General features: G+C 63.3%; 1 protein-coding gene across 1 annotated transcript in view; it reads left to right on the top strand.

Annotated features, from left to right (window-relative positions):
* SUSD4 (sushi domain containing 4) overlaps window positions 1-25,741 on the top strand; it is a 45,601-nt gene that overhangs the window by 12,126 nt on the left and 7,734 nt on the right. Inside the window, exons 3-4 of the mRNA XM_072814384.1 lie at window positions 20,114-20,287; window positions 22,443-22,631. Coding sequence (XP_072670485.1) covers window positions 20,114-20,287; window positions 22,443-22,631 — 363 coding nt within the window. The remainder of the gene's footprint in view (window positions 1-20,113; window positions 20,288-22,442; window positions 22,632-25,741) is intronic.

The following is a 25,741-nucleotide window of genomic DNA, read 5'->3' as shown; positions in this document are numbered from 1 at the left end:
TGTGACTTGAATCGGTTATGGCTCTGGCTCCCTGACTGGAGGAGATCCGCGTGGACACAGACCCGGTGTATTTCCGTTTGTGCCCCAGGGATGGTATCTTGAGAACACTAAACGGATGCACCTGCACCGTTAGAGTCACGCTCCCTGCAGGCCTCGCGCAGTTACCCCGGGGTGAGGAGCGCGGTGCACGGAGGCCAGCGGAGGGAAGGGGGCCTGGGGACAAGGGGACCTGCCAGCGGGCATGCGGGGGAGCGGACAGTCCTCCCTGCCGGGGACGGGACGGCTCCGCTGCAGCTCCGGCCCGAGGGGACGGCGGAGGGCACGCACTTCCTGCCTCCGTCGGAGACTCGGCCTCGGTGTCGCCAGGACCTGTCGGGCTCAGAGGGAAATGCTGCAGCGGCGGGTAGGGGCTTGGCTCCTGCGTGGCGTGAGGGGCGCTGTGCGTCCGGGTGACGCTGCTGAGAAGGGGGGGGGGGAGGCAGCAGGGCGAGGGGCTGCTGGGCGGGGGACGGCGGCTCCGAGGGACCCGAGGCCGAGCATCCACCAGCTGTAGGCTCCGGCCGCGGACGCCAGCAGGACACCTGGGGACAGGCTGAGGGCTCTGGGGGAAGAGCCCACCGCCAGCACCCTGTGCCCCCGGCCACGCAGTCTGGGCTCCCGTCCCCAGGGGCCACATCCCTGTGCAGGTGCCAGGTCAGGGACAGCCCTCCCACCCGCTGAGATTTTATTCCAAAAAAAATCAATAAGCCAGTTCCAATACAGGAAGATTCTCGGGTAATCCCATTGCGGGATCGAGCGTGGCCCTGAGACAAGATCAGAGAGGCCACGAATGGCAGGAACCTGCTGGGAGGGGCGGAGTGGCTCGTGGGTCCTGCATCCTCCGCGTCCCCTGGCCCTAGATGGAGACTTGGGTCCTCCGCGTTCCCCCGGCCCTAGATGGGGCCCTGCGTCCTCCACGTCCCCTCAGCCCTAGATGGACCCTGTGTCCTCCGCATCCCCCGGCCCTAGATGGGGCCCTGCATCCGCCGCATCCCCCCCAACCATGGGCCGGGCCCTGCGTGGGACGCATGGGGGCACCTGAGCTGGACCCCAGGACCCAGACCCGAAGCCTCCACTAGCCAGGGGAGCTGAGGAGCCGCCATGTGTGTGCACAGACCCAGGTCCTAAGACGTAGAAAGTAGCAGAAACGTGTTGGGAGCGAGTGTTACCTGGAACCCCAACACCGAAGGTGTAGCAGGGGCGGCCCCTCCCCCCTTCCCTCTGCGGGGACCCTGAAGCGGCCGCAGCGGGGAAGGTGGCGTGCGGGGTGCCCTGGGGCACCTCCCTGCTTCCAGGTGTCTGCCGTCCGTGTGTCCAGCTGGGAGCGGCTGTCGCCGGGGCCCTGGGGGACGCTCCCTCCGCACTCAGCTCCATGGGGCCCGTGGTGTGGAGCCTGGTTTGGAGCAAATGAAAGGTCGAGTGGCCGCGTGACGTCCCTGAGCTAAGCGATGGCGGAGCCACCAGTGAGCCCCAGGATTTGGGGTTGGCGGCCAGGCCCGGCTGTCTGTCCTCCCGTCCCCATCCTGGGTCCTGCAGGTGTAAATGTGAGGCTGTGTCACTCAGGACCTGCAGGCTGCGGGGCTGGGGCGTGTGGGGGCACCCCCGGGCAGCTCCGGGGGCCCTGGCTTGCCTCCTCCACCCCAGCTGCCCCTCGGCCCGCCCCTGCCGTCCTGACCCGCCCAGCAGGGGCTACCACCGCTTGCCTCGGGGTGACCCCACCCTGTTTCTGAGTGGAAGTGACCCTGGAAACACGGCCATCCTCCCTCCGTCCACAACGAGCAGACCCGGGTGCCGGAGGAGCCCGGGGTCCCAGCTGCATGCACCACTGTGCTTCCAGTCCAATCCGCTGCCCTTGGGCCTCAGTTTACCAATCCAGGTCCTTCTCCTGCAGCTGCGAGGCCAGAGCTGCTCTGGTGGGCAGCCCGCCCTGTTCGCCAGCCTGTGGGATGGGCTGTGCCCCGTAAGCATGAAGAGCAGCTGTGTCACCTCCTCCTCTCCGACCCGGGAGTGACGGCCGCATCTGTGGCAGCTCCCAGGAGCTGTGTGGCCTGCAGGGTCCAGGAGGCTTGCGTGGAGCCCGTGGCGCCCCTGGCCGGCGGCCGGGAAATGTTCTGGGGGCTGCGTCAGCCCTGCCGTGTGCCCTGGAGGCCGCGGCGTCGCCGGCCGAACCACATCCAGGTGCAGGTAGCAGAGCATCGGGGCCAGGAGACGGGCCCGCGCCGAATCCCGGACCCGGACGCCGCTCCTCCAGCAGAAAGGACAGGGGTGCGGTGCTGGGTCCTGGGCGCAGGTCGATCCCCGTTCCGGCCGTGGAGATGCTGCGGGTCGCGTCTCCGCCGTGGAGAAGCGCTACTTTGCTTCTGTGTCGACAGAACTTCAGGGATCTTAGAATATTTTTCAAGAAAAATAATAACAGCAAAAAAACCCCAAAACAAAACAAAACAAAACAAAAACCTGAGCCTGTTTCTGAGTAAACGAATATCTGCTTGCATGTTTTCTTCGTCTTCATCTTGAATGAATGGATTTCCGCGCGGGGTCCTGGGGCAGCACCAGGCTGTCGCCACGGTGACACGTGGGGCCGCGTCTGGGGCCGCGCGGGATGGTGGGAATGTGCCCTTTGGTGCCTACGATCTTTCTGGAAGCGGAGCTGCTCCCTCGCAGCCAGGCTGCCCAGAGGTCTTCCGTCCTACGCGGCGCTTCCCCTCCTCCTCCCGGCAGCCTTCGGCCACGATCCAAGGGAAGGACATTTGTGCCGGGGACTGGCAGCGCCTCGGCCGCCCAGCTCTGATCTGTCCCCCGTCGTCACCCACGAGCTCCCAGATGGGAATGTCTAGGAAGGATGTAAAAGTCCCCCGTCGTCCTGGAATCCCAAATAACCCACGTCGTATCTGTGCATCCTTCTCTTCCCCTCACATGCGTGCTTTCTGCACGTTAAAGGCAAGGATGGAGATTTGTGTTTCACGTTCCCCACGTGAGTGGGCAGTCGTCCCATGATCTCCCACGTTTAAGGATCAGAAAGTCTTTAGGGCCCGTATGGTGTGCTCAGATCATTAGCCACCGCACCGGTGTGGTCCATGAGCCCCGAGGAAGCGCGGTCGGGCTTGCGGGTTGGGGGCACGGGGATTCCCGCGCGGGAGAGTGGCGGCCGTGCTGAGGAGGGGCCGGGCCCAGGGGGGCCCTGACGCGCTGCCCCCGCCCCCCGTGTGCAGGAGGCCGGTGGTGCAGCCTTTCCAGGACACACTCGAGAACGTTCCTCTCCGCCTCTCCGCCCCCGGTCACCCCTGCTGCTGGGGCTCGTGTGTGGACTGGGTTAGAACTCGGCAGGCAGACGCCAGTGGTGTGCACGTGCTGGGTCACAAGCAACAAGGTCATGTGGGGAAACCCAGTGTCCCGAGGTCAGAAAACCTGCTGCCAAAGCCCTGCGGGGCCCTACGGAGAGACCCGTCCCCGGACGCCCTTCACCCGGTGAGGGGGGGGTTGCAGCCTGAGTTGCCGCCCCCAGCTCAGTCCTCCCGCTTTCACCCCACGGCCAGACGGCCATGCCAGGGATGAGGCTCCGCGGGGAGACCGAGTCCTGTATTTCCCTGAATTTAGTCTGACGTCCTTGGAGCCGCCAACTGCCTGGCTGATGAGTCTAGTCCCATGCGCCGTGTCCTGGGGACCTGGGACGCTCCTTCCTGTGTTCCTTCCATGGCCCTTGGGTCACACTGCGACCCCCAGCGGGTGTGGGGTGGCCAGTCCTCGGCGGCTGCACGGAGGAGGCGGCTCCTCGGGGTGGGGGTGGGGCTCAGGCTGCCTCCTACTCCCTGCTGCACCCCCCAAAGCGGAGCACACAGCCGGGCCCACCTCCCTGGCCCTCGTGCAGTCCCCGTGGCCCTCCTGTCCCAGTGACAAAGGCAGCAGGTGCAGGACGGCCGTCGGAGCAGCAGGTCCGCCCCCGGGAGGCGGTGAGAGCTCGTGTGTACCTGGCGACTTCCTTCTTTTCATCTGACCCTGCAGCCCTGTTGCCCGTGGCTGGGAGGCGGCTGGCAGAGGGCGCAAGGCGTCAGAAGGGTAGCGTCCCCGCATCTGTCAGTCGGAAGGAATGACGGACGTCACACTCTGTTCGGGTCTGTTGGACGAATTCATGCCGAAGTCCTGATTTAGAGGAAATCCTTGGTATTTATTCAACGGGCTGACCCCTGTGTGTGGCTGGAGCTCAGCTTTGGCTGCGGCTGGAGGTCAGGGCGCTGCAGCGTGGCCTCCCCAAAGGGGTGCAGACCTGGGGCGGGGGCTCTGGGCCCTGTCGAGAGCCTGGGAGTCTGTGTGGTCTCAAATTTCTCGGCTACAAAATGAGGGGAATTGATCTGGGCGACCCGTAAGACCCCTTCCGGCAAGCGCCCCGTAGATTCTGTGCGGCCCTGAGGCTTCAGCGGGCACCTACGTGCTTGTGACTTTGTAGTTTTCAAGATACTTTTATGAAGATCCCACTTGACTCCGAGGACCCTACAGAGGGGAGGAGGGGATCGGTGATCCACCCTGTGCACGGGCGCATCGCCACCAGACGGTTCACACGGAGGCTCTGCGGGCGAGGAGAGGGTTACCTGTATGGGGTCAGAGGGCCTCCCCCTGCCCCGCGTGGCCCAATGGCAGCCAGCGCCTCCGTCCTGTTTCACACAGCGTTTGGCTCTCCCCTCCCGGCCCCCGGCCCTGAGAAAAGTCCCAGAGGCGCTGGAGAACGTAGGCGGAGATGGAACCCTCCCAGGTGATCCGGGCCCGTTTGTGGATGAACCGCTGGGCAGGAAGGGGGCAGATACAGACGTTTCCGGAAGACTGTACAGCTAGTGCTGCTTATTAGCGGCGGAACTTTCATAAAGTGGCCGTGGACATGAACGCCGCCACCGGTGTGTCGATCCCACGGGGCCGAGAGGAGATCATTCGTACGCTTGGCAAACTGTAGAGTCCTGTGCATGAGGGAAGCGTTGGGTATTGCTCATGGAGACGAGAGGACGCTGAGGGTTTAGACACAACACAGGGAGCCGTGGAAAAGAGATTCATTCTGTAAGCCGTGAGCTGTCTCCTGGGCTGTGTCGGTCTGACGGCTTGGGCTTCGTTACCAGTTTTTATCAGAAAGAGGCTGGAAGTCTCGGAAGGAGCGGAAGGGATCAGAGGGGTCCCCCGTTCGCCTCACGTCGTGGTAACACGGGACGACCCTCAGGGTCACAGCTGTTTAGCGAGCACCCTCGTTATATCCGATAAGGACTTGCTTCAGAGAAGAGCCCCGTTTTTAACGTCCTAGCCAGTTTTGTGAACTGACGTACGTCTTCGTCAGAGGTCGTCAGTCAGCCAAGAGCCCCGAAGTTTCTGCCTACATGACACTTCCCCATCCCCTGTGGGTGGGAGAGACCCTGGGCTCGCTCCCTCGGATGGTTTCCGGGGCTGCTTTATCTCAAACCCAGAAAGGCTCATTCCGCTTTTCACCGTCTTACCGTCACAGGCTGCCGTGCGTCTGTCACGTCGTTGGGCATGTGTTTATGGAGCGTTCTGGAGACTGGGTGGGAAGCGCGTTACGCCTTAGCACCGTTATCAGTTTTATAGGAGCTGAAGCGGAGTGAAAGGATTTAGGAATAATTGGGTAATCAAAGGGAATTAAATCAAGAGGGGAAAATATCAGTTTTGGCATCAAATGGGGAGCGCTTACGACTCCACATCTGTGGTCTTTATGCATTTTAATCAAGTCTAATTTATGCCATTAAGATTTACTTCTGCTGCATCTACTTGCTCAGACGCTCAGACACGGCCGACTTTGTATTCATCTCTGGATACTTCCTGAAACATGGGCGCATCGTCTTGGTTCCTAGGAGAGTCCCCTACCTGCTGGGCGCCGGTGCAGGTGGTGGCTCCGCGGGCACTGCATCCCCACGTGTGGCTGCAGGAGAGTAAGGCGTGCACGGTACCCGGCTGCTGGGGACCTGCGGGAGTACGCCACACCGTGCTCCTGGGCTGCATGTGCTGCCGTGACTCGCCTGGTCCTGCTTCCTGGCATCTTGGCCATGTCTCCTGGGGGGATCCTGCATCTTCAGTGAGAAGTCCGTTTAGCCTAATAAACAGTGGCCATGGTCAGCGTCCCATTTTTCAAGATGCGCCTTAAACACGTAAAGGGTCAGTGTGCGGAGCTGTGGAGTGAGACTATATTCACAGGCAGAGTCATCCTAGAAGCACTTTGTTTCCTTTGTGGCATTTTCACTTCTGTATCACATCTGAGAATGTGTCTTGGACCTGTTCTTTTGTTCATGGCTTTCTCCACTTCTTTTAAAAAAGATTTTTAATTTATTTACTCATGAGAGACACAGAGAGAGAGGCAGAGACCCAGGCAGAGGGAGAAGCAGGCTCCATGCAGGGAGCCCGATGCGGGACTTGATCCCGGGACCCCAGGATCACGCCCCAGGCCGAAGGCAGGTGCTGAACCACTGAGCCGCCCGCAGCATTTGTTGTTCTTATGTTCAACAGTCATTTGCAGAGACAATTCTAGGGCAAATGAGGGGAAAAGCCTGAATAGTTTTGGAGATCACGGTGGCTCTAGGAAATCAGGAGTCTGACTCTTTTTTTTTTTTTTAATTTTTATTTATTTATGATAGTCACAGAGAGAGAGAGAGAGGCAGAGACACAGGCAGAGGGAGAAGCAGGCTCCATGCACCGGGAGCCCGATGTGGATTTCGATCCTGGGTCTCCAGGATCGCACCCTGGGCCAAAGGCAGGCGCCAAACCGCTGCGCCACCCAGGGATCCCAGGAGTCTGACTCTTTACAAAGCCTTTGTCTTTTAAGGGGCGGGTTGAATATTAGTGACACAACAGCTTCCCTACGTCTGTCCTGAACTTACCACGTGCGGGCCATTGAGTTACGGCAGTTCCCATCTCCCTTATATTCCTCAGTAGCCCCAGAAGGAGGCGCGTGCTCTCATGCACCCATTTACGCACAAGGAGACCTAAGACGCAGGCAGGTTAGGTAACTCACCCAGGACCACACAGCCAGAAAATGGCAAAGTCAGGACGCGGAGCCCACAGGCTCCCTCCACACCTGGAACATCCACATCATTTGAAGGAAATGTGTGTCTTCGACTGGAACGACAGGCTACAGTACAGGTGAAGCGGTGTCTTCCAAACCTTTTTGCATTGAGACAAATCTATTTTATTTCAACTAATGAAACTGCATCAAACAGTTCTCCCCTTACCGGGTGGATGCACTCTGACTTCTCCTTCCTATTTCATTTCTAAAGTGTCCATTGTGACCCTTAACATTGCTTTTGGGACTTGCTGTAAGGCCACAACTTGCAGACCAAGAGCTCCTGAGGGTCTGAGCCTTAAGGTCGCGCGTCGGGGGCGCCCGGACCCACGTGGTTGTCGGCTGAGTGCCTGTTGGCAGCTGTCCCGCAGCGCCCAGCACCGTGTGTGGACTCACAGTGCGTAAACAGATGAGAATCCCCTCCTCTCCTTCCCTTTTCTTTTTAAAAGCAAAGCCCTGAAGTTTTGCCAAACGTAGAGATTATTTGGCCTGGAACAGAGAAGGTCAAAAATCACTTAATAACAGTCTCATTATGGAAATGCGGGTTTTAAATGCGTTTTATGAAGCAAGTTCCGTCTTCCCATCGATTGTACTTGTAAGTGTTAAGTCGTTACCTTGCTATTTGTCCTGCGCCCGGACGCTGGGCCCCCGGGGACCCCGCGAGGGTGTCCTTTGCAGGGACGGGCTGGGCTGGGGGGTGGCTGGGAGCTTCGGGCAGGCAAGGCGGTGCTGTGCTACCCGACGGCCATCGGCCAGGCACGTCTCTGGAAACACTGGGTGTGAAGGCTGATTGGTTTGCTGGACGGGTGTCACCTGACAGCCGTTCCACAGTGTCGTCCCTCACTGATGCCTCGTTATGGACACGCCGCCGGCCCGCGTGGCTTCTGGAATGACAGGCTGTCTGTCGGTCGTTGGGTGGGCCCCCGGTGGCGGACGGTGCGGGGTTGGAGGGCCTTGCCAGCCGTCCCTCAGGACCCGCCCGGTGGCCCTTCGTGGGCGCTTAGAACTCAGCAGGCCAAGTGCCCAGACTGTCCCCTGACGCGCCTGGAGGGCTGCCTCTGGGGAGGCACAGCCTCGGCCTCGGGCTCTGCAGCCTCTCAGAGGCTTGCCCACGTGGCTTGTGATGGGAGAGAGCAGAGTCCATCCGGCGGAAGCTGGGTTTGCTCAGGTCTGCCATCACACTGCCAGGCGCACGTCCTGGGGTCCCCACGCGGGGTCAGCGCCGCCCCGCCTCTACTGCGGGCTCCCCGTCCACGGGTGATCTGACTCGGAGCCACTCCCCAGGCCCGGGCCGCGGCCTCTTCCTAGGCTCTCCCCAGCAGTGCCGTGCACACCGCACTGGGGTCCGTGGGAGCCCCGCATCGGGCGTGTGGGGGGACACAGAAGGTTCGCACGCTGCCCGGAGGCCGACCACGAGGCTTGTTTCCCGTGTGGTCATTCACGCTTCCCCACGGTCTGTGCTCAGTCCCACTGAGCCGGTACGGAGACCCCGACCCGCTTCCTCAGGCCCTTTCCCTCCAGGGGTCTTCGAGGCTGTGAAGACGCGAGCCACGCCACGCGAAGGGCCCGGGTGGGGGGGCAGGGCCAGCGCGGTGAGCCCGAGGCCGCCTGTGGGTCCTGCTGTGCTGCTCGCCCTGCTGACCCGACCGCCCCTAGGCCGGCGTCCTCCCCGGGGGGGCCCGGGCTCGCACCGGCCCTGTGGGTGGTCCCGCATCCCCCAAGGGCTGAGGCGGGCCCTGGACTCCAGCTCCCACGTGCAGACACGCGTGTTTCCACCTGGCAGGGACGCCCAGGACCCTCTCACTAAGGAAACGCGAAGAAAATCAATTTCCGTGTCTCTGTCCCGTTTCCTCCTCCAACGACTCGTGCAGCCGCTCACGGGAGGTGGACGCAGCCGAGTCCTCAGCGATGTGGTGCGCTCCGCCCTCCCTGAGGATGGCTTTTCGGTTATAATAAGCCGAGGATTGCCTTTCACGCCTCCTTCATCTTCCTGGTTCTTCTCAGAGGCTTCTGTTGCTCACGGTGAGGCTGTCTGGCGGGCTTCAAGGGACTCAGAAGTCACAGGCCAGAGGGGTCGGGACCTCGAAACGCGTTGAGGTCGGGCCGCTTTTCCGTGCGTGTGCAGACCCTGCTTCCTGTCCTTTCACTGCTTTCATTTGGAAGAACTGGGCGAGGGGAGCTCTTGCCTCCCAGCAGAGAGCCCGGCTGCCCGCGGTCCTCCCGCCCCGCTTTCCCCAGCGCCCCCGAGCGGAGGGGGGATGAGCCCGCGGGGGCACCGTGCAGGGGGCTGCGCTGCTCCGTGGGGTTTGCCATCCACGCCAGAAGACCCTTGTCGGCGCCCCCCTGCCTTCTGCGTGCTGTGTCCCCACCCGTCCTCCACTTTCACCGGGGTCTGTGTCCTCAGAACTTCTCTGCCTGGGGAGCGGGCGAGGGGCCGGGGTGAGCGCGGCTCCTGGGGGGCGTGAGGGAGACCTGAGGCTCGGGGAGCAGAGGGCGGGACGGGAGCTGTGCACAGGGCTGGATGGGGGGACTGGGAAATGAAGGAATGTGGTCCACGGGGCTCGGAGAAGGAAGGGGGGTGAGCGGCTGTGGGAGAGCCCTGTCTGTGCTGGGGCCTTGCTGCCGCCTCATCTGGAACCCACCCACCCTCCGGCCACCGTCCAAGCTCTCCGTTCATCCCCCGCCCTCCCTCCCTCCCTCCATCCCTCCCTCCCTCCCTCCCTCCCACTTCTCCCTCCCTCCCTCTCGCCATCTCTTCCTTCCTCCCTCCCTGCCTCCCTCCCACCCCTCCCTCCCTCCCTCCCCTCCTCCTCCAGGAGGAGCCCCTGTGGAATGCCGGCTCACCCCACAGCATGCTGGGTGCTGAGGAAGTAAAGAGTAAGACCCGGTTCCTCCAGGGCAGGGGTCCCCACCCAGTGGGAGAGGCTGTGAGGCCACAGCACCACCAGGAGCCAGGGGTCACCTCTAGAAGATCTGGGCCCGGTGCCTTGAGGGCAGAGAGGCTCCTGGTCAGACTCTGAAGGGGGAGGATGGCTCCTGGGAGGCACCCAGAGCTGGTCCTGGAGGGTGGACACGTCATGGGGACCAGCCTTCCCCCAGAGGCTGAGGAACCCCCTACTGCCTCAGGGGAAGGAAGGCAAGCCCTCCTGCAGGATTGGGTCCCCTCCCCAACCACAGGCCACTGCATCCCCTCCTCACCCGCAGCCTTCCTTTCTCCCGCCCACCGTGTGCAGACAGATTCAGATCCCTTTCGTCCTAGAACTTAAACAGGGCAAGAGGAGAGACTCCCCGGGCCCGGAAGGGATGTGCCCCATGTTCCGTCCGCAGCAACCCCTGGAATGGGAAGCCCTCCCTTGCTGCCCCTGCACCCTCCCACCTGGGCACGTGGCTCCCCGGCAGCGCTGCTGCTCGCCCCAGGCCACCCACCTGCGGAGCCGCCTTCCTGTGTCCTCAGGCCCCTGGCGGGGTGCCTGGCGGAGCCCACGCCATCCTCTCCCCATGTTTGCTCCCAGGAGCCGCCGCCCACTTGCATACGTGCACCCAGGGCTGCGCACTTGTCCACTCGCCCCTCTAGCCAGTCACCGTCCTTCCCGGGCATTGGAGGACCCGCCGGCCCCGGGTTCAGCCCATTGTGTCCGTCGGCAGGCTCGGCGCCCGAACCCGGGGGCCACCCTGGACGCCTCCCGTAACTCACATCCGTCTCCCGGCCGCCGCCGCCCCTCGGTCCCACAACTGGAGCGTCTATGTTCGCAGGAGCCCCTGCAGCCGCTGTGCCCGGCGCCCCTGCTGCTCCTGCCCGTTGGCCTCTCCCTCCGCCCCGGCCCACGGGTGCGCCTCTCACAAGCCACCATCCAGGCCCTGCTGCCGCGGCGCCCACTGGCATCTCAGGTGCCCGTCCCACCTCTTGCCTGGTCCTGCAAGCCCGTCCTTGCCAAGGAGGCCAGTGGTTCAGGGACTCGGGACCCAGGCGGGCCTTTGTTCAGCCTCCATCCTTCGGGCTGACACCCCGAGCACACGAAGAACCCATGGAACAGCCAAAAAAACAAATAATCTCAAATCTCATTAAAAATAGTCGGAAGACATGAATAGACATTTCTGCACAGAGGACGTGCTCGAGGCCCAGCCCCTGGCCAACAGGCTGCGCTCAGCCTCCATCTGCCGCCCCCGCGCTCCCCCACCCTGGGGCCCCGCATCAGCCGCTGCACCCTCTGCGCCCACCTGTCCCCTGTCCTCTGTCCCCTGTCCTCTGGTGGGCTGGTGTCCACTCCCTGGGCGCCTCAGCCACCCACCGCCCCATGCGGCCCACCTGCTCTGGGGTTGCCCGAGGCTCCCAGACCCAGGCAGGCGAGGGCCAGCACCGTGGACGGGTCACGTGACGCCAGGCCATCCCCTGAGGACCTGCCCCCCTGGCTGCCAGCAGGTGTTCACCACAGACCCGCAGGGCCCGCCCTGCCCATGGCTGCCTGCTGCCTCTGCGTAGCCAGGGTCACCCCAGTGCGCTGCCCACCCCTGACGCCGTCATCCACTCCTCACATGTCGTGCACCTGCTTCTGTGTGGGCGACGGTGGATCCTGCGGGATGTGAAGATGGAGAGGTGGCCGGACCTGTCCTTGAGGGGCGTACAGCCCAGGCCTGGCGGCCGCTGCCATCCACACAATCCCTCATCAGCCGCAGAGCGGGGCTGGGGGTTAGGAGGGCCGGGCCTGGAGCCTCCAGACGCGGGGCAGGTGGGGCAGGCCGAGGGCCGGGGGCGAGGGCCTTCACCATGGGGGCATCTGTCACAGTGCGGTCAGTCTGTCCTGCGTCCCGTGAGCCCGCCCCAGCCCCGCAGCCTCTCACACACACGTGTGCAGTGCTCACCCTCCCGTGTCCCTCCCAGACCCTGCGAAGGCCGACCTGGCCACGGCTGGACGCGTCCAGGGGGCACCTTCCCAGCAGGGAGCGGGTCCACTCACACCAGAAGGCCTGTGTGCGGGTCGTGCCGGAGGCGCTCGCAGGCGGTGGCGGCCGGTGACCGTTGCTGGGGCAGGAAGGGCCCCAGCGTCCAAGAGCGTGTTCAGAGGCGCCTTCTCTTCTGTGTCCCCTGGGCTTCGCTGACCTGCAGGTGTGCTCTGACCCCGGCGTCCCTGAGAACGGGGGCTTTCCTCCAAAGCTTTGTTTCCCAGCTTTGCTGCCAGGCCGGGTTCTTGCTGAAGGGCCCCACGAAGAGGCTGTTGCGTGTGGCCGTGGGGCAGGTGGACGCGGGCCAGGACCGGGGCTGAGGACGCAGGGACACGTGTTACCCGGAAGGTCTGGGGGACCGAGCGGGGCGGTGCCAGCGACCCACGGCGCGGAGGTCGCAGGGACCCCACGGGCCCGCGTGGCCACGAGCTCGCTTGCCTGCGGCGTCGGCGACTGTGCGCTTGGTGTCACCGGTGCAGGCGCGTCCGGGGTGTGACGCGAGGCGCGGGGCCCAGGCGGGGGCTGCCCTCGGGGCCGGGGTGACACCGGCCCGGGGCTCCCACGGTCACGACACCCCGCAGCCAGCGCCTCCGCAAGGCCGTCGAGCGCCTGACCCCGGCGGACCCGGGGCGAGAGGGGAGGCGGGCGCCCGAGGCCGCGGCGTCTCCTTAGAGAGCCAGGAGCAGGGGGAGGGGGAGGGGCAGACACGCGGGGGCGCAGGCCTCGAACTACAGGACGGGCAGACGGAGGGACGGAGGGACGGACACAGACGCGGGGACAGAGGACGAGGGGGCCGTGGCGGCGGCGGGGCGGGGCCAGGGCGGGGGGGGGGGAGCGGGGCGGGGCCTGGGGCGGTGGGGGCGGTGGGGCCTGGGGCTGGGGTGGGGGTGGGGTGCTGGGGCAGCAGGGGCGGGGCCTGGGCCGGGGGGCGGGGCCAGGGCGGGGGGCGGGGCTAGGGCAGGGGCGGGGCCAGGGGCGGTGGGGGCTGGGGCGGGGGTGGGGTGCTGGGGCAGCAGGGGCGGGGCCTGGGGCTGGGGTGAGGGTGGGGTGCTGGGGCAGCAGGGGCGGGGCCTGGGCCGGGGGGCGGGGCTAGGGCAGGGGCGGGGCCAGGGGCGGTGGGGGCTGGGGTGGGGGTGGGGTGCTGGGGCAGCAGGGGCGGGGCCTGGGCCGGGGGGCGGGGCCAGGGCGGGGGGCGGGGCTAGGGCAGGGGCGGGGCCAGGGGCGGTGGGGGCTGGGGCGGGGGTGGGGTGCTGGGGCAGCAGGGGCGGGGCCTGGGGCTGGGGTGAGGGTGGGGTGCTGGGGCAGCAGGGGCGGGGCCTGGGCCGGGGGGCGGGGCCAGGGCGGGGGGCGGGGCTAGGGCAGGGGCGGGGCCAGGGGCGGTGGGGGCTGGGGCGGGGGTGGGGTGCTGGGGCAGCAGGGGCGGGGCCAGGGGCGGTGGGGGCTGGGGCGGGGGTGGGGTGCTGGGGCAGCAGGGGCGGGGCCTGGGGCTGGGGTGAGGGTGGGGTGCTGGGGCAGCAGGGGCGGGGCCTGGGCGGAGAGGGCGGAGCCAGGGCGGTGGGGGCGGGGCTAGGGCAGGGGCGGGGCCAGGGGCGGTGGGGCCTGGGGTGGGGGTGGGGGTGGGGTGCTGGGGCAGCAGGGGCGGGGCCTGGGCGGGGGGCGGGGCCAGGGCGGGGGGCGGGGCTAGGGCAGGGGCGGGGCCAGGGGCGGTGGGGCCTGGGGCTGGGGTGGGGGTGGGGTGCTGGGGCAGCAGGGGCGGGGCCTGGGCCGGGGGGGCGGGGCGGGGCGGTGGGCGGGGCCCGGGGTCACTGCGGGGGTGAAGAGCCTGGTCCTCACGCTCCTGTGCGCCCTTGACCCGCAGGGCCCCGGGGACACGGGGCGCACGGCGCATGCGCCCTCAGGCCCGCGCCCTAGGTCGGGGTCACCCCATCGGTCGCCCACAAACATGGGGACCCCGCCCTCCAACTCCGTGTGTGCTCCTCGCGCGGACGCACCGAGGCCCAGCGCCGCTGGCCGCCCCCGCCTCCTGGACTCCTCCCGGGCTTCCAGGCAGCAGCCAGCCCTGCCCGCGCGGACACCCGGGGCCTCCCTCGCGCCCGCACAGGTGCCCGCACAGGTGCCCCGGGCCCTCCCCGCGACCCACGACTCTAGTCCAGACGCACGATGCGAGGCGGGTGTGGACTCAGCGGACACCAGCGGTGCACGAGCTCCGCACCCCCCGCGCCCCGCGTCCTGGACGCGCAGGGACCCCCACGCCGCTGGGCCACTCCAGAGCCCGCCCGGCCTGGGCAGCTGCGAGGCTGGAGGCCGGTCCGGGAGCCCGGGACGCGGGGTCTGCGGCAGGTGCAGCGCCCGGGGCGCGGTGGGTGCCGCCCGTGGCCCGCCGCGCAACAAGCACGCCCTCTCCCGCCGATTCAGGCGGCCACCTGCACGCGGAAGGAGCTTGCGTGTTTTAAAAATAAACGCCTGAATGAGACCAGAATAGGATTCAGGCAAATCCACTCATATGATGGAGACAGTACTGGGGGCCGTGGGGGCGAGAATCACCTGCGTGTTGCCAAACCCGGTGTATCACCGACATTAAGGGAGACATTTCATTTCGCGCCCATTCGCAGCGCGGCCAGGCCGCGGTCCGCCTCGTGGGTTGTGTTTGCTGCCCGTGGTCCCTGGGTGCAGAGGGCACTGGGCTACAGCCTCCTGCCCCGACCCCTCCTCCTCGGGATCCTGATGTGGGGAGGGGTTTTGGACAGTCCTGGGTCGGACCCCTCCCTGCCGGGGAGCTGATGCTTCGCGTGGACCCAGGCACCCCAAGCCCCGGGCGCAAAACCACAGCCTCTGCTTTTCCTCTGGGGGCTTCTCTCCTGGAGGCTGCAGCCACGGCGGATGCGTGTTTGCACCGGGTCTGGCTGCTACAGGCACGCTCATCTGCACGTTGGTCAGGATGCGACCTCGTGTCCCTGAGCAGCTCCAAAGACAGTCAGTGGTCATGCTGACCCTCCTTCCAAGTCGGTTCCAGGCCGTTGCACAGGAGGCAGATCAACAGGCATGGGTGAAGCTGCATCCACGCCGGCGCGTCCAGGGCAGGTTCCAGGACGCCTCCAAACCTCTGGGAGGCTTCCCTGTGGGGTCCCAGCTGCTGAGGGCCAGGGCCAGGGCTCCGTGCACCCCCCGAGGAGGAGCTGCGCCCAGGGCCTGTGGTCAGCGCGGCCCCTGCGACTGGCCCGGCAGCTCCTTCTGCACCTAGAGCAGCGGGAACGCACGTGAAGGACACACAGCCGGGTCGCAGGGCAGCCCAATTGTAACTTCCTGAGGACCCTCCACTGCGTGCAGGGTGGCTGCGCCCGCCTGCATCCCCCCATGCTGAGAGGCTTGGTGCCCCTTCACGTCCTCGCCAACATCGCGGCTCCTCACTTGTTCATTTTCGCCCTCCTGACAGGTGCCTCATTGTGGTTTTGACCTGTAGCTCCCTGGTGATCAGCCAAGAGGGTTTTTTAAAAAATATCATGAATGTGGGACGTCTGGGTGGCTCGGTGGTTGAGCGTCTGCTTTCAGCCCAGGGCGTGACCCCGGGGTCCCGGGATCGAGTCCCACATCAGGCTCCCTGCACGGAGCCTGCCTCTCCCTTTGCCTGTGTCCCTGCCTCTCTCTAGGTGTCTCATGGATGAATAAATAAAATCTTTAAAAATGTATCCTGAATGCATGTTGAAACTTATCAAATGCTTTTTCACGTATCGAGACGATTCTGTGTTTCCCCTCTATTCTGTCCCTGTAGTGACACGGCTTGGCTGTCAATGTTGAATCAATCACCATCCAATAAGCCCAACTTACTCGTGACGTGTTTTCTTTTTTAATGTGTTGCTGGATTGTATCTGCCAATATTCATACACACGCGCCTACGTTGATGGGACGGATTGACTCAGTCTTTGTTTCACAGTCAGTAGCGCCGCGCTCACTAAGCAACCCTGAGTGTCCGTGTGTGACGGGAGCGATTTCCTCCTTAAATGTTTGGTGGCGTTCACGGGGAAGCCACTAGGCCTGGAGTTTTCTTGGCAGGAACGTTTTCGTTTTGAATTTGACTTATTTAATATTTGTAGGATTGTAACTCCTTTCTGCTTCTTCTTGTGTCAGTTTTGGTAAATTGTACAGTGTTTTTTGTTTGTTTGATTTTTCATTTCTGAGTTTTTGGCCTGGAGTTTGTTGTAACGTCGTATTTTGTTAATACAGGATTTGTAGCAGTGTCCCTCACGCTCACGGCCCATGTGGCGTCCACCTTTGTTCCGCGGTCACTTTCACCTGCCGGGGAATCAGTTTTAATGATTTCAAAGAACAAGCTTCTGGGGTTTGTTATCGTCTCTGACCTACGTTTCCTTGTTTTCATTAATGCTTCCTCTTTTATTTATTATTTCCTTTCCGGTACTTTCTTTGGGTTTCATTAACTGTCCTTCGTCTAACGTTTCTCGAAGGAGCCTCAGTATTCGCGTGTACCTAATCACACACCAGGATGTGTGAAAAGGAAGAATTAACAGAACTTTAAGGACAAGTCCACAGTCACAGCGGGTGCTGGAGACACTGCTCTCCCGGGATTTCGAGGACAGTCAGGAAAAACCAACCCGGATGCAGAGAAACTCCAAGCAACCTTATTAGCAAACTTGACCCGACCAACCACAGGATTCTCAGCTACTTTTCTTCTAACACCTGAATCTATAGTTCGAGGGATGATCCGAGCTGCGGCATTTTCACTCTTCTCCATTCACAATATATATATATTTTTTTTTATCACTGTTACCTCTTAGACGCGCAGGTTACATACGAAGGGATTAGTTTCCAGACATGGGGGGTATTTTCTGTTATTCATTCGCATCTTAATTTCCCTGCGGCCAGAAAATGTGCTCTGTGTTTGTAGCCCAAGGCTGATCGATTTTTGTGAATGTTTTGCTTAAAAGATGTCTTATAGTGCTTCCAAGTGAACAGCTGAGAACCCACAAGGAATTCCTCTCCACGGACTAAATATAAAAAGAAGTACTTTAAATAACAAAACACAAACTCCTCCCGGACGTAAGCCAGTCATGTCACATCCCCTGCGTAAAAAGCTGTTCGGGCTGCATCACGTGGGAGTCGGGGCCAAATCCCCTGCCCGGGTCTACAGGGCCCAGTGTGATCTGGCTGCGCGCGTGTCCGTCCCCCTGCCCCCATGCTCACTGTATCTTGGACACTCACTGTCCCCGGGGCCTTTGCACCACCTGTCGCCCTCTCCATCTCCCCTCTCCCTTCTCCCCTCTCCCCCTCCCCTCTCACTCTGCCCTCTCCCCCTCCCCTCTCCCTTCTCCCTTCTCCCTCTCCCCTTTCTCTCTCCCCTCTCCCTCTCCCTCTCCCCCTCTCCTCTGCCCTCTCATTCTCTCCCCTTCCCTCTCCCTTCTCCCCTCTCCCCCTCCCCTCTCCCTCTGCCCTCTCCCCCTCCCCTCTCCCTCTGCCCTCACCCTCTCCCCTCTCTCTTCTCCCCTCTCCCTCTCCTCTGCCCTCTCGTTCTCCCTCTCCCCCCTCCCCTCTCCCTTCTCCCCCTTCCCTCTCCCCTTTCCCTCTCCCGTCACCCTCTCCCCCTCCCTCTCCCCCTCCCTCTCCCTCTCCTCTTTCCCTCTCCCCTCTCCCTCTCCCTCTGCCCACAGCCTCCTCCTCCCAGATCTGCAGGAGGCCTCTCCATTGGGCTCAGCATAATCGATGCCATCTCCTCAGGCCCATGTCCCCTCGGTCAGTCTGACGGCTGTGCACCTGCTCCCGGAGCAGCCCTCGTGCCATGTGACCGTCAGCTCACACACCTGCTGACTGTGGGTGGCCCTCCATGCGGCGTGGCAAGGGTGTGATTCCTGACCGTGCCCAGTGCCCAGCACGTCTCATATGTAAGCTGCGTGCTCAGTAGCTCAGGGGCGGAGGGACAGACGGATGGACGGGGGATAACAAGCTTTGTAGATGTGGGTGGAAACCGAATGCCACAGAATTCTTCACAGCAAGGCTTCCAGGGCCCTGACCATGTAGACACGAGTGCTGAGCCCCGAGTGTATAATACGTGCTCGTGCTCCTGGAAACACGTTTTAGGGAGAATTGATGGCGGAAGTTGGCACTTCCAGGAAATCAGATTCGTTTTCACATATAACTGACTCTTGAAAAGCAAAGTAAACCTGGTGGGTACATGGCACGTGGCCTTAAAACCTTATCTGCTCTATTCCTGGGACCTTGCTCCGGGCTGACTAGTGTGATCAGTTAGCTTGTTCTTCGGTGTAGACGTGTGCTTGTGCCCTAACATCCCCTCTGTCACTAATTATACTAAATCCCCTGTTAAAAAGCAGGACTCAGGAGCAGCGATGGGGGGATCCCTAGAGGGGGGCGTGTGGTCCCCCAGTGCCCGTGTGTGCCCGTCTACGTGCGGTGTCACCTCTGGCCGCGCTCCCCGCACAGTCAGACACCGGCACCTCTGTTCGTAGCCCTCGGCGACGGCGTTTCTGCATTGGCCGGAAAGAATTTAAAAGTCCTTGCTGCCAGCCGGACGCACGTGAGCCTAGATTCGTGTTATGTCTGTGTGAGACTTCAGACTGGACGAAGGTCACGTGTTCATTTGGGCACTGAAAGTCCTGGCTTCCCTGTTTCCATACAGTGAGGCCGCAGTCACGTCCTGGGGCGCCCCGGGGGGACCCTGCTCCTCGGCTCCGCTGTTGGGGCTCAGGTGCCAGACATGGTGGCGATACTCCGAGCCCGGCTCCAGGCCAGCCTGCTTGTGCCACGGAGTTGGGTCCTGTCCTTTGTCCTGGGCACAGCCCCGCTGGCCTCGCAGCCAGAGCTCCAGCTGCCCATTGGCGTGTGCCGGTCCCCGTGGAGGGAGGCGCGGTGGCCTGGGCCCCTGCTGTCATGTGGCCGCCGCGGACACAGGCATCTGGTCGGGGGTTCGGTGCATCTGCATGGGTGGCCGCCGTGCAGAGGAGCCACCTCCTCAGGCAGGTGCTTCCTCCCAGCTCCATGTCCGGCCGTCCCCTCCATCCGCTACCTGCCCCCTGCCCCGGGCTACGCCCCACCCCGAGGACCCGGGTTGGGTCTGGACAAGTTGACCAGGGAACCAGGGCGTTGGCCGTGTCACCCCGTGCCGCATGGCCCATGTACAGCCAGGGTGTTACAGACGGGTGCCCTTGGAACCGTGTTCTTATTTGCTGTGAGTAACCCCTGCCCAGCGCTACTGAAAAATGTCAGGATGTGCCCGGAGGCCCCAGGCTTCCCGCTGCCGACACCGTTTTCTGGAGCCGTTGTCGGGTTCCCTGTGGCTCCAGCCAACCCAGCCGCAGCCCCACATCAGAGCCTCCGGGACGGGGTGTGCATCCTTGAGCACAGGCGGCCGCGGCACCTTCCATCTGCTGCTCAGGCCTGGAGCGACAGGCCAGGGTTTGGGGAGCTCCAGGGCCGAGGCTCCCACCGAGACCTTCCCAACCATGTGCTGGAGTCGGGGGCTCGGGGAAGGGGGGTGCAGCCCCACGGGCCTCTCTGCTCCATGAGCACATTCCTCCCGCCCCGAGGCAGAGGCAGCGGGTGGCCCCCACGGGCTCCCTCTGCACCTAGTCCCACAGTCGCCTGAAGCTTGGCCTTGGGGTGTGAAGCGTGGGGGCCGGCGGTCAAGTTCTGTTCATGGCTGGATCCGGGCACCCGGTCTCCCCAGAACCCCCTTTCCTCTGTCCCCATGAAGCAGGTGCTGCCACTGGTCCTGGGACCCGAGCGCAGCCGTGAGTGGGGCCCGTGGACGCGGGGTAGCCCGAGGCCAGCTCTGACCACGAGCCCTTCCTGCCAGGCTCTGAACCATGACCCGGTTCTAGTTTAAATTTAAAAACTAGGGGGTCCCTGGGGGGCTCAGCGGTTTAGTGCCACCTTTGGTCCAGGGTGTGACCCCGGGGTCCCGGGATCGAGTCCCACGTCAGGCTCCCTGCACGGAGCCTGCTTCTCCCTCTGCCTGGGTCTCTGCCTCTCTCTCTCTGTGTCTCTCATGAATAAGTAAATAAAATCGTTAAAAAAAATAATAAAAATAAATTTAGAAACTAACGTGTCCCTCTTACACAATTGCAGATTGCCGCGTCCCTCAGATCGAAGATGCGGAGATCCGTAACAAGACCTACAGACGTGGGGACACGCTGACGGTTGCCTGTCACGAGGGGTTCAGGATCCGTTACCCTGACCCGTACAACATGGTTTCCTTGTGTCGTGATGACGGGACGTGGGACAACCTGCCCCTCTGTCAAGGTGGGGGCGGGGGCGTGAACTGGAGCTTGCTCCCCCGGGGCCTTGGGGGGGACGCAGGGCCCACCCCACATGCCCGTCAGGCTGCAGAAGCCGCAACCCCGGGCTCGGCGCGTCGGGGCCTCCTTCACGCTAGGAAGCCAGATGGGGTCTCAGAAGGAGGCGGCCAGCGGCCAGGCAGCGGGCACGGTGACGAGCACTGCGTGTGCGACGCAAATAACAGCACGTTTATACTTATTTATACTCTTTTTGGCCACACGTTTAAGGTCGACCCCACGGAAGCTGAGCTTTCCCTAATAACGTTTTCCATTTTTACAATGCATGAGGAGCAGGGAAAGGATCAACTTCAGATTTTATCCAAACCGCCCCGAGAACACTCATCCTCTTGCATTTTTAAAACTTGCTTGGGCCAACGGAGGGCCTGCGTGTGGAAAGAGGTCCTCGCATTCCCGCTGATTCTGGTTTTGTTTTTCGACGTGTGGCTCGGACGGAGGAGCCAGCAGCCGGGGCATAAGTGCTGCGGAGGGTGGGGGAGGGCAGGGGAGGGCAGCGGAGGGCAGGGGGCTTCCCGGGCGCAGGCGGGCTCCGTGGGGAAGGCTGACGGGCGCCGGGGTTGCCGTGCGGCCCTGCCGTGGGCAGTGAGTTACTTCGTCCTGTGAGGACTCGGGCCTCGTGGCCGCTTTGCCGAAACCAAGGCCTGGGTGGGGAGGACAGAGGGCGCCCAGGGGCCCCCACCCGCGCGCCTCTCTGCGGAGAGCATTGGTGCCGGGCGTGTGGCCTGCGACAGGCCGCCCTTCAGGGCGCACGAGACTCGGGGGCACTTCCCGGGACACCCCCGCCCCCTCCGAGCCCGTCCTCCTCGGTCTCTGCGGGCTCGTCTGTCCCAGTTATTCCGTGACAGATGCCCGATGCGGTGCCCTCCTCCAGGTCCCCGTGGCCTTCCCGCCGCGCCCCGCACTCGGACCTCAGAGCGTCGCCAAACAGCCGGGGCCTGCAGCCCACAGCCACCTCCTGCCCCCTCGGGCCCTCTGCCCCCACGGCCGCTGCCCCGGCCCGCACCCTGGCTGCCCACCCTGCCCAGCACGGGCCTGAGGACCTGGCGGCCGACCCCACAAGCCTTCGACTGACACCTCGTCCCCAGGCACCCGCAGATCCGGGGCCGGAGCCCGAGGCACTGGCTCTCCATCGCCTCGAGGTGCAAATAGGAATCATGGGGACGCTTTTCCGCTGCTGTGTTCGGGTCGGGCCGTCTCCCGCCAACGAGCATCCTCCCTTGTCTGACTTGCTGCCCGAGGGATGACCGCCCGACTCCTTGGGGCGGCGGCGGGGGCTGGCGCTGTTTGGGGCCCCTGTCCGGGGCACCTGGTGTTTTGGGGAGCGGCTGTCCACCACAGGCCAGACTATTTTATTCAGGGGGAGCCAGCTTCCCCGTGTGGGCGGCCGAGAACCTTGGTCCCACTCAGTGGAGCGGTGCTCGGGGGCTCTGATGCGCTCCCTGTGTTTTCCAGTTGTGGGTTCTGCTCTCCCAGTCTCCCTCTGCTCCCGACTTCGCTTTTGCCGCGGACACGGTCAGTGTTCAGCCCCGAGGCTAGACTTAGGGCCGTGGAGACGGGACGTGGCCGTGTGGCTCCCATGTTCACCCCCTACGTGGGTGGTCTGGGTGGCGGAGGCTCCTGGGCCTCCCCGATGCAGATGCTGCACCCGAGCACTGACTGCCTCACGGGGTGCTCGGTGCTTAGACCCCCGGCGCCACCCGCGTGCCTGGAGGGGCAGGGCCTTCCGCCTGCGTCACTCACACGCAGTTCTCAGGGGGCACCAGCTCCTGCAGGGCTTTAGGGATGGCAGGGAGCCCAGGCAGGTGCAGAGCCCAGGGTGATTCTAGGGTGACTGGAGGCTGCAGCCCCTGGCCAGGGCTCCCATGTCCTAGGTCCTAGGTCCTAGATCCTAGATCCTAGCTACGCCCTCCCTCCTGACCTCCCGGCTCTGCGCAGCTTGCAAGGTTTGCAACCAGGAGAGTGAACACATGCATCGTGATGGAACGGGAGGCAGACGGGGTGTCCGCGTGCTGAGCCAAGCAGGGCGACCGCAGGGCCAGGGCGTCTGGGCCCCGGATGCACAGAGGTGACCCAGTGGGACAGCCCCTCCTCTCCCCCCACAGGCTGCCTGAGACCCCTGGCCTCTTCCAACGGCTACGTGAATGTCTCCGACTTGCAGACCTCCTTCCCGGTGGGGACGGTCATCTCCTACCACTGCTTCCCCGGATTCAAGCTGGAGGGGGCCGAGTCCCTCGAGTGCTTGCACAGCCTCCTCTGGTCATCCAGCCCACCCCGGTGCCTTGCTCTGGAAGGTAACACGCCTTGGGGCCTGGGCGGGTGAGTCTCGGCCTGAGGAAGTGGGCGTTTCAAGGGGAGGGAAGGGCCGAGAGTTAGGGGCAGCCTTCGCTCTCGCCACCTGCGCGCACAGGTCCCACGGGTCCCACGGGGCCCGGCAGAGGCAGCACCTAGGACCAGCCGGAAACCCGGCCTCAAGGGGATCACGAGCCAAGTTCCCAGCATCAAAGGTTAAGCGGCAAACTATTGCCAGAAGAAGTGAAACGTCCTCAAAAACCAATTTTCTCCACGCTACGTGGAAACAGATCGTACCGCGGCGTCGTTAGTCTCAGCCCTCGTGTCGTCGCGTCCAGGCGTCTCCCGCTTTCTGTGCGGTTTCCGCCGGGCTGTGGCGATGAGCCTGGAGCCGGGTCGCTGGCCTCCCTCCTCTAAACGCTGCACAGGCCTTAGCTCGTGCTCGGAAGTCACCCCGTGTCAGGTCCGCGGCTCAGACTCGGCTGCGCGGCCGGCCTGTCACCTGCCCCGCCCCGGGACCCTGACACCCAGGGTGTGCACCCCCCCCCCCGGCCCAGGGTGCAGGCAGATCCTCAGGGCCTGGGGGCCTCCTGCCCCGGAGCCAGAGCTGGGCTCAGGGTCGGTGTTGTGGGTCGGACTCCGTCAGTCTGAGACGCCTGCTTTAAGGCCTCGTCAGGTCCGGGTTAAAGGTTTTTCAAGCGGTCACCTTGTGACAAGCGGCGTTTGGAGCTTGCAGAGCTGCTCGTGGAGCCTCCGAGGACACCGTGAACACAGTTAGACAGACCCGTGCGTCGGGGCAGCGGGCGGAGGCGCAGGCAGCGAGCTGGGGGCGTCCCCGTCCCTGCGGGGGGCCGTAGCCCCGGGTGACCCAGGCGGCCCAGGCCCGGAAGGCTACGGAGGCCTTTCTCCGGGCTCTGTTGTGGGTGCGTTTAAAGAGTCCGTGTGTTTGAGAGATTGTGCAGGAGAGCGGGAGAGCCCGGGCAGGGGGGCAGCAGCGAGGGGTACAGGCACCCCGGACCCCAGGGTCAAGACCCAGAGCCCCTGGGCGCCCTGTGTGTGTAAACCGTTGTCCCAGCTCCGTTCCCCCTGCACGGCCCCCAGTGACCGGTGGAGCTGCCAGTGAGAGCCCCCCGAGACCTGCCGAGAGCCGGGGGGTCACCGGTGCAGGGCCCCCGCATCATGGGCCAGCCAGGCTCGTGTCGGCGGCTCTGCGAGCTCTGCGGCCCAGTGGGAGCAGCGGGACCCGCTCCTGCCGCGTGTTAGAGAGCCAGCCAGTTTTGAAAGAATTAACACCCAGGAAGGGATTCGTTGTTGTAGACGAGCCGGTCTGCCTCCGGGGCCCCCAGGAGGAGCGTGCGGCAAAGGCGGGCCCCTCTCCGCCGCCACAGGAGAGCCGGCCAGCGTGACGCCCCGGGGTCAATGCAGACTGTCCGACCCCCCACCTCTGGCTCAGGGCTCCCTCTGCCACACGGCGCCTCTCGTCCGCGGTGGGCCGCAGGGCGGTCTGCGGGCTCAGCCTCCTCCAGGGCGGCATTGGCTGGCAGCGGCCAGGCTCACAGGTGGGCAGGCCCGGAAGGGATGCCCAGCCTCGTGAAGGGGTCTGTACTTTGGGAGGAGAAGCTCTGGCAGCTTCACCCAAGGTGGTCGGGTCCCGGTGCCTGCACACTTGTCCCGAGGGTGGACGGTCCTGGAGCATGTGCTCCCGGCAGCGGTGTTGGGGGAGGCGATACTGCACCCAAAATCATGAAGCCTTGCTCCATCATTTAGAAATAGACGTGGACATATGAATATACCCGGAAGTGGCGCCTCGGGGTCTGCCTCCAGCCCGGCCCGCGTGGGCCTCCGCCTTGCACCCAGTGCCGCTGACCTGTCTGTGCTCCCTTCTGTCCCCCCACCCCCGCGAGGCATCCATCCCCCTCTGTCTCTTTCACGCACACACACGGAATCCAATAAATCTTTAGGATCAAAACAACCCCCAAACCTTTAACAGCGAATATGAGCATTTTCCCAGTGCTGAGGACTGGGTTTATGTCGCTGGTGGTGTTGACTGAACAGCTGCTAGGCACAGAGCAGCACCAGACTGGACACTGGGGAATTAGAGAGTAACAGTCATAATCCATTACCCCGAAGGGCCTACACTCTACTGGGAAGAAGCAGATGCCAAGTCCCGCGCTCTAGAGACCAGCATCGCTGCTGATGGCACCTGAGTTGGCGTGCAGCTGCCTTTACCAAGGGGCACATAGTGTTTATAACCTTGGGAAGGTGGAAGGACCATTCTCGTAGGTGATACCACGATCGTAAAATGAAAATTTCCACCTGGGGTTTGCTGGAGTTTTATTTCTTTCTCCCAGAGACCAGATAAAAGCATGTTTTCTATCTCCACTTGAGCTTTGGGAGGAAAGGAGTCTGAACATCTCACTCATACGGACGGCTGTGCGTTTTGAAGCTCTCTAGGGCCCGTTAGCCTAGGCCGCGTGGCTCAGGGTGAGGATGCAGCTCAGTGGTTTGAAGGATAGGAACACGGAAGGACGTCTAGGGGCGTAAGGATAAGCATGTGAATCACCTGTGTAACAATACTTGCAGGGGGACCGCATGCCCTCCTTGGGGCTACAAGGGATCCGGGTCATAGAGGCTGCAGAGAAGGGCTCTCTCTACCTGGAGAAGAACCATCGAGAGCCTGAAGTAGCCAGAACATTCTCACAGTCAGGTTCTCAGATGCCTGGGGAGTAGCTCGGGGTGGTGGGAATCTTGTGGCAGGCATTTGTGGGAGCAGGTTAACCACAGAGGTCACAGGTCTGCATTGTTGAGGCAAGTAGCGAGCACTGGGAGGATGGAGGGGTGAAGCTCAGACTTGGACCTGGGGATCCTTGGTTGTGATGCCTCCTTCCACACTCAAAAACTCTTTGGTCTACCACTGTGAAGTTAGAGGCCTAGATCCTTTAACCAGAAGTCCTTCTTTCAGTAAATATCATGGAAAAAGATGGGTTCGAATCTAGAAAGGACCAAGTTCTGCAGTGCCATCCAGGGGACACCTCCATATCGCCTGGTCCAGAGACCAGCAAGGGTTATGATTGTGGCCACAGAGGACTGTATGTATTTGCACACTTTAAAA

Source organism: Canis lupus, chromosome 38, assembly GCF_048164855.1.
Source record: "Canis lupus baileyi chromosome 38, mCanLup2.hap1, whole genome shotgun sequence".
In the NCBI taxonomy this organism is placed as follows: domain Eukaryota; kingdom Metazoa; phylum Chordata; class Mammalia; order Carnivora; family Canidae; genus Canis; species Canis lupus.
Note: the sequence above shows the minus strand (reverse complement) of the source record. Positions and strands in the feature narration are given on the sequence as shown.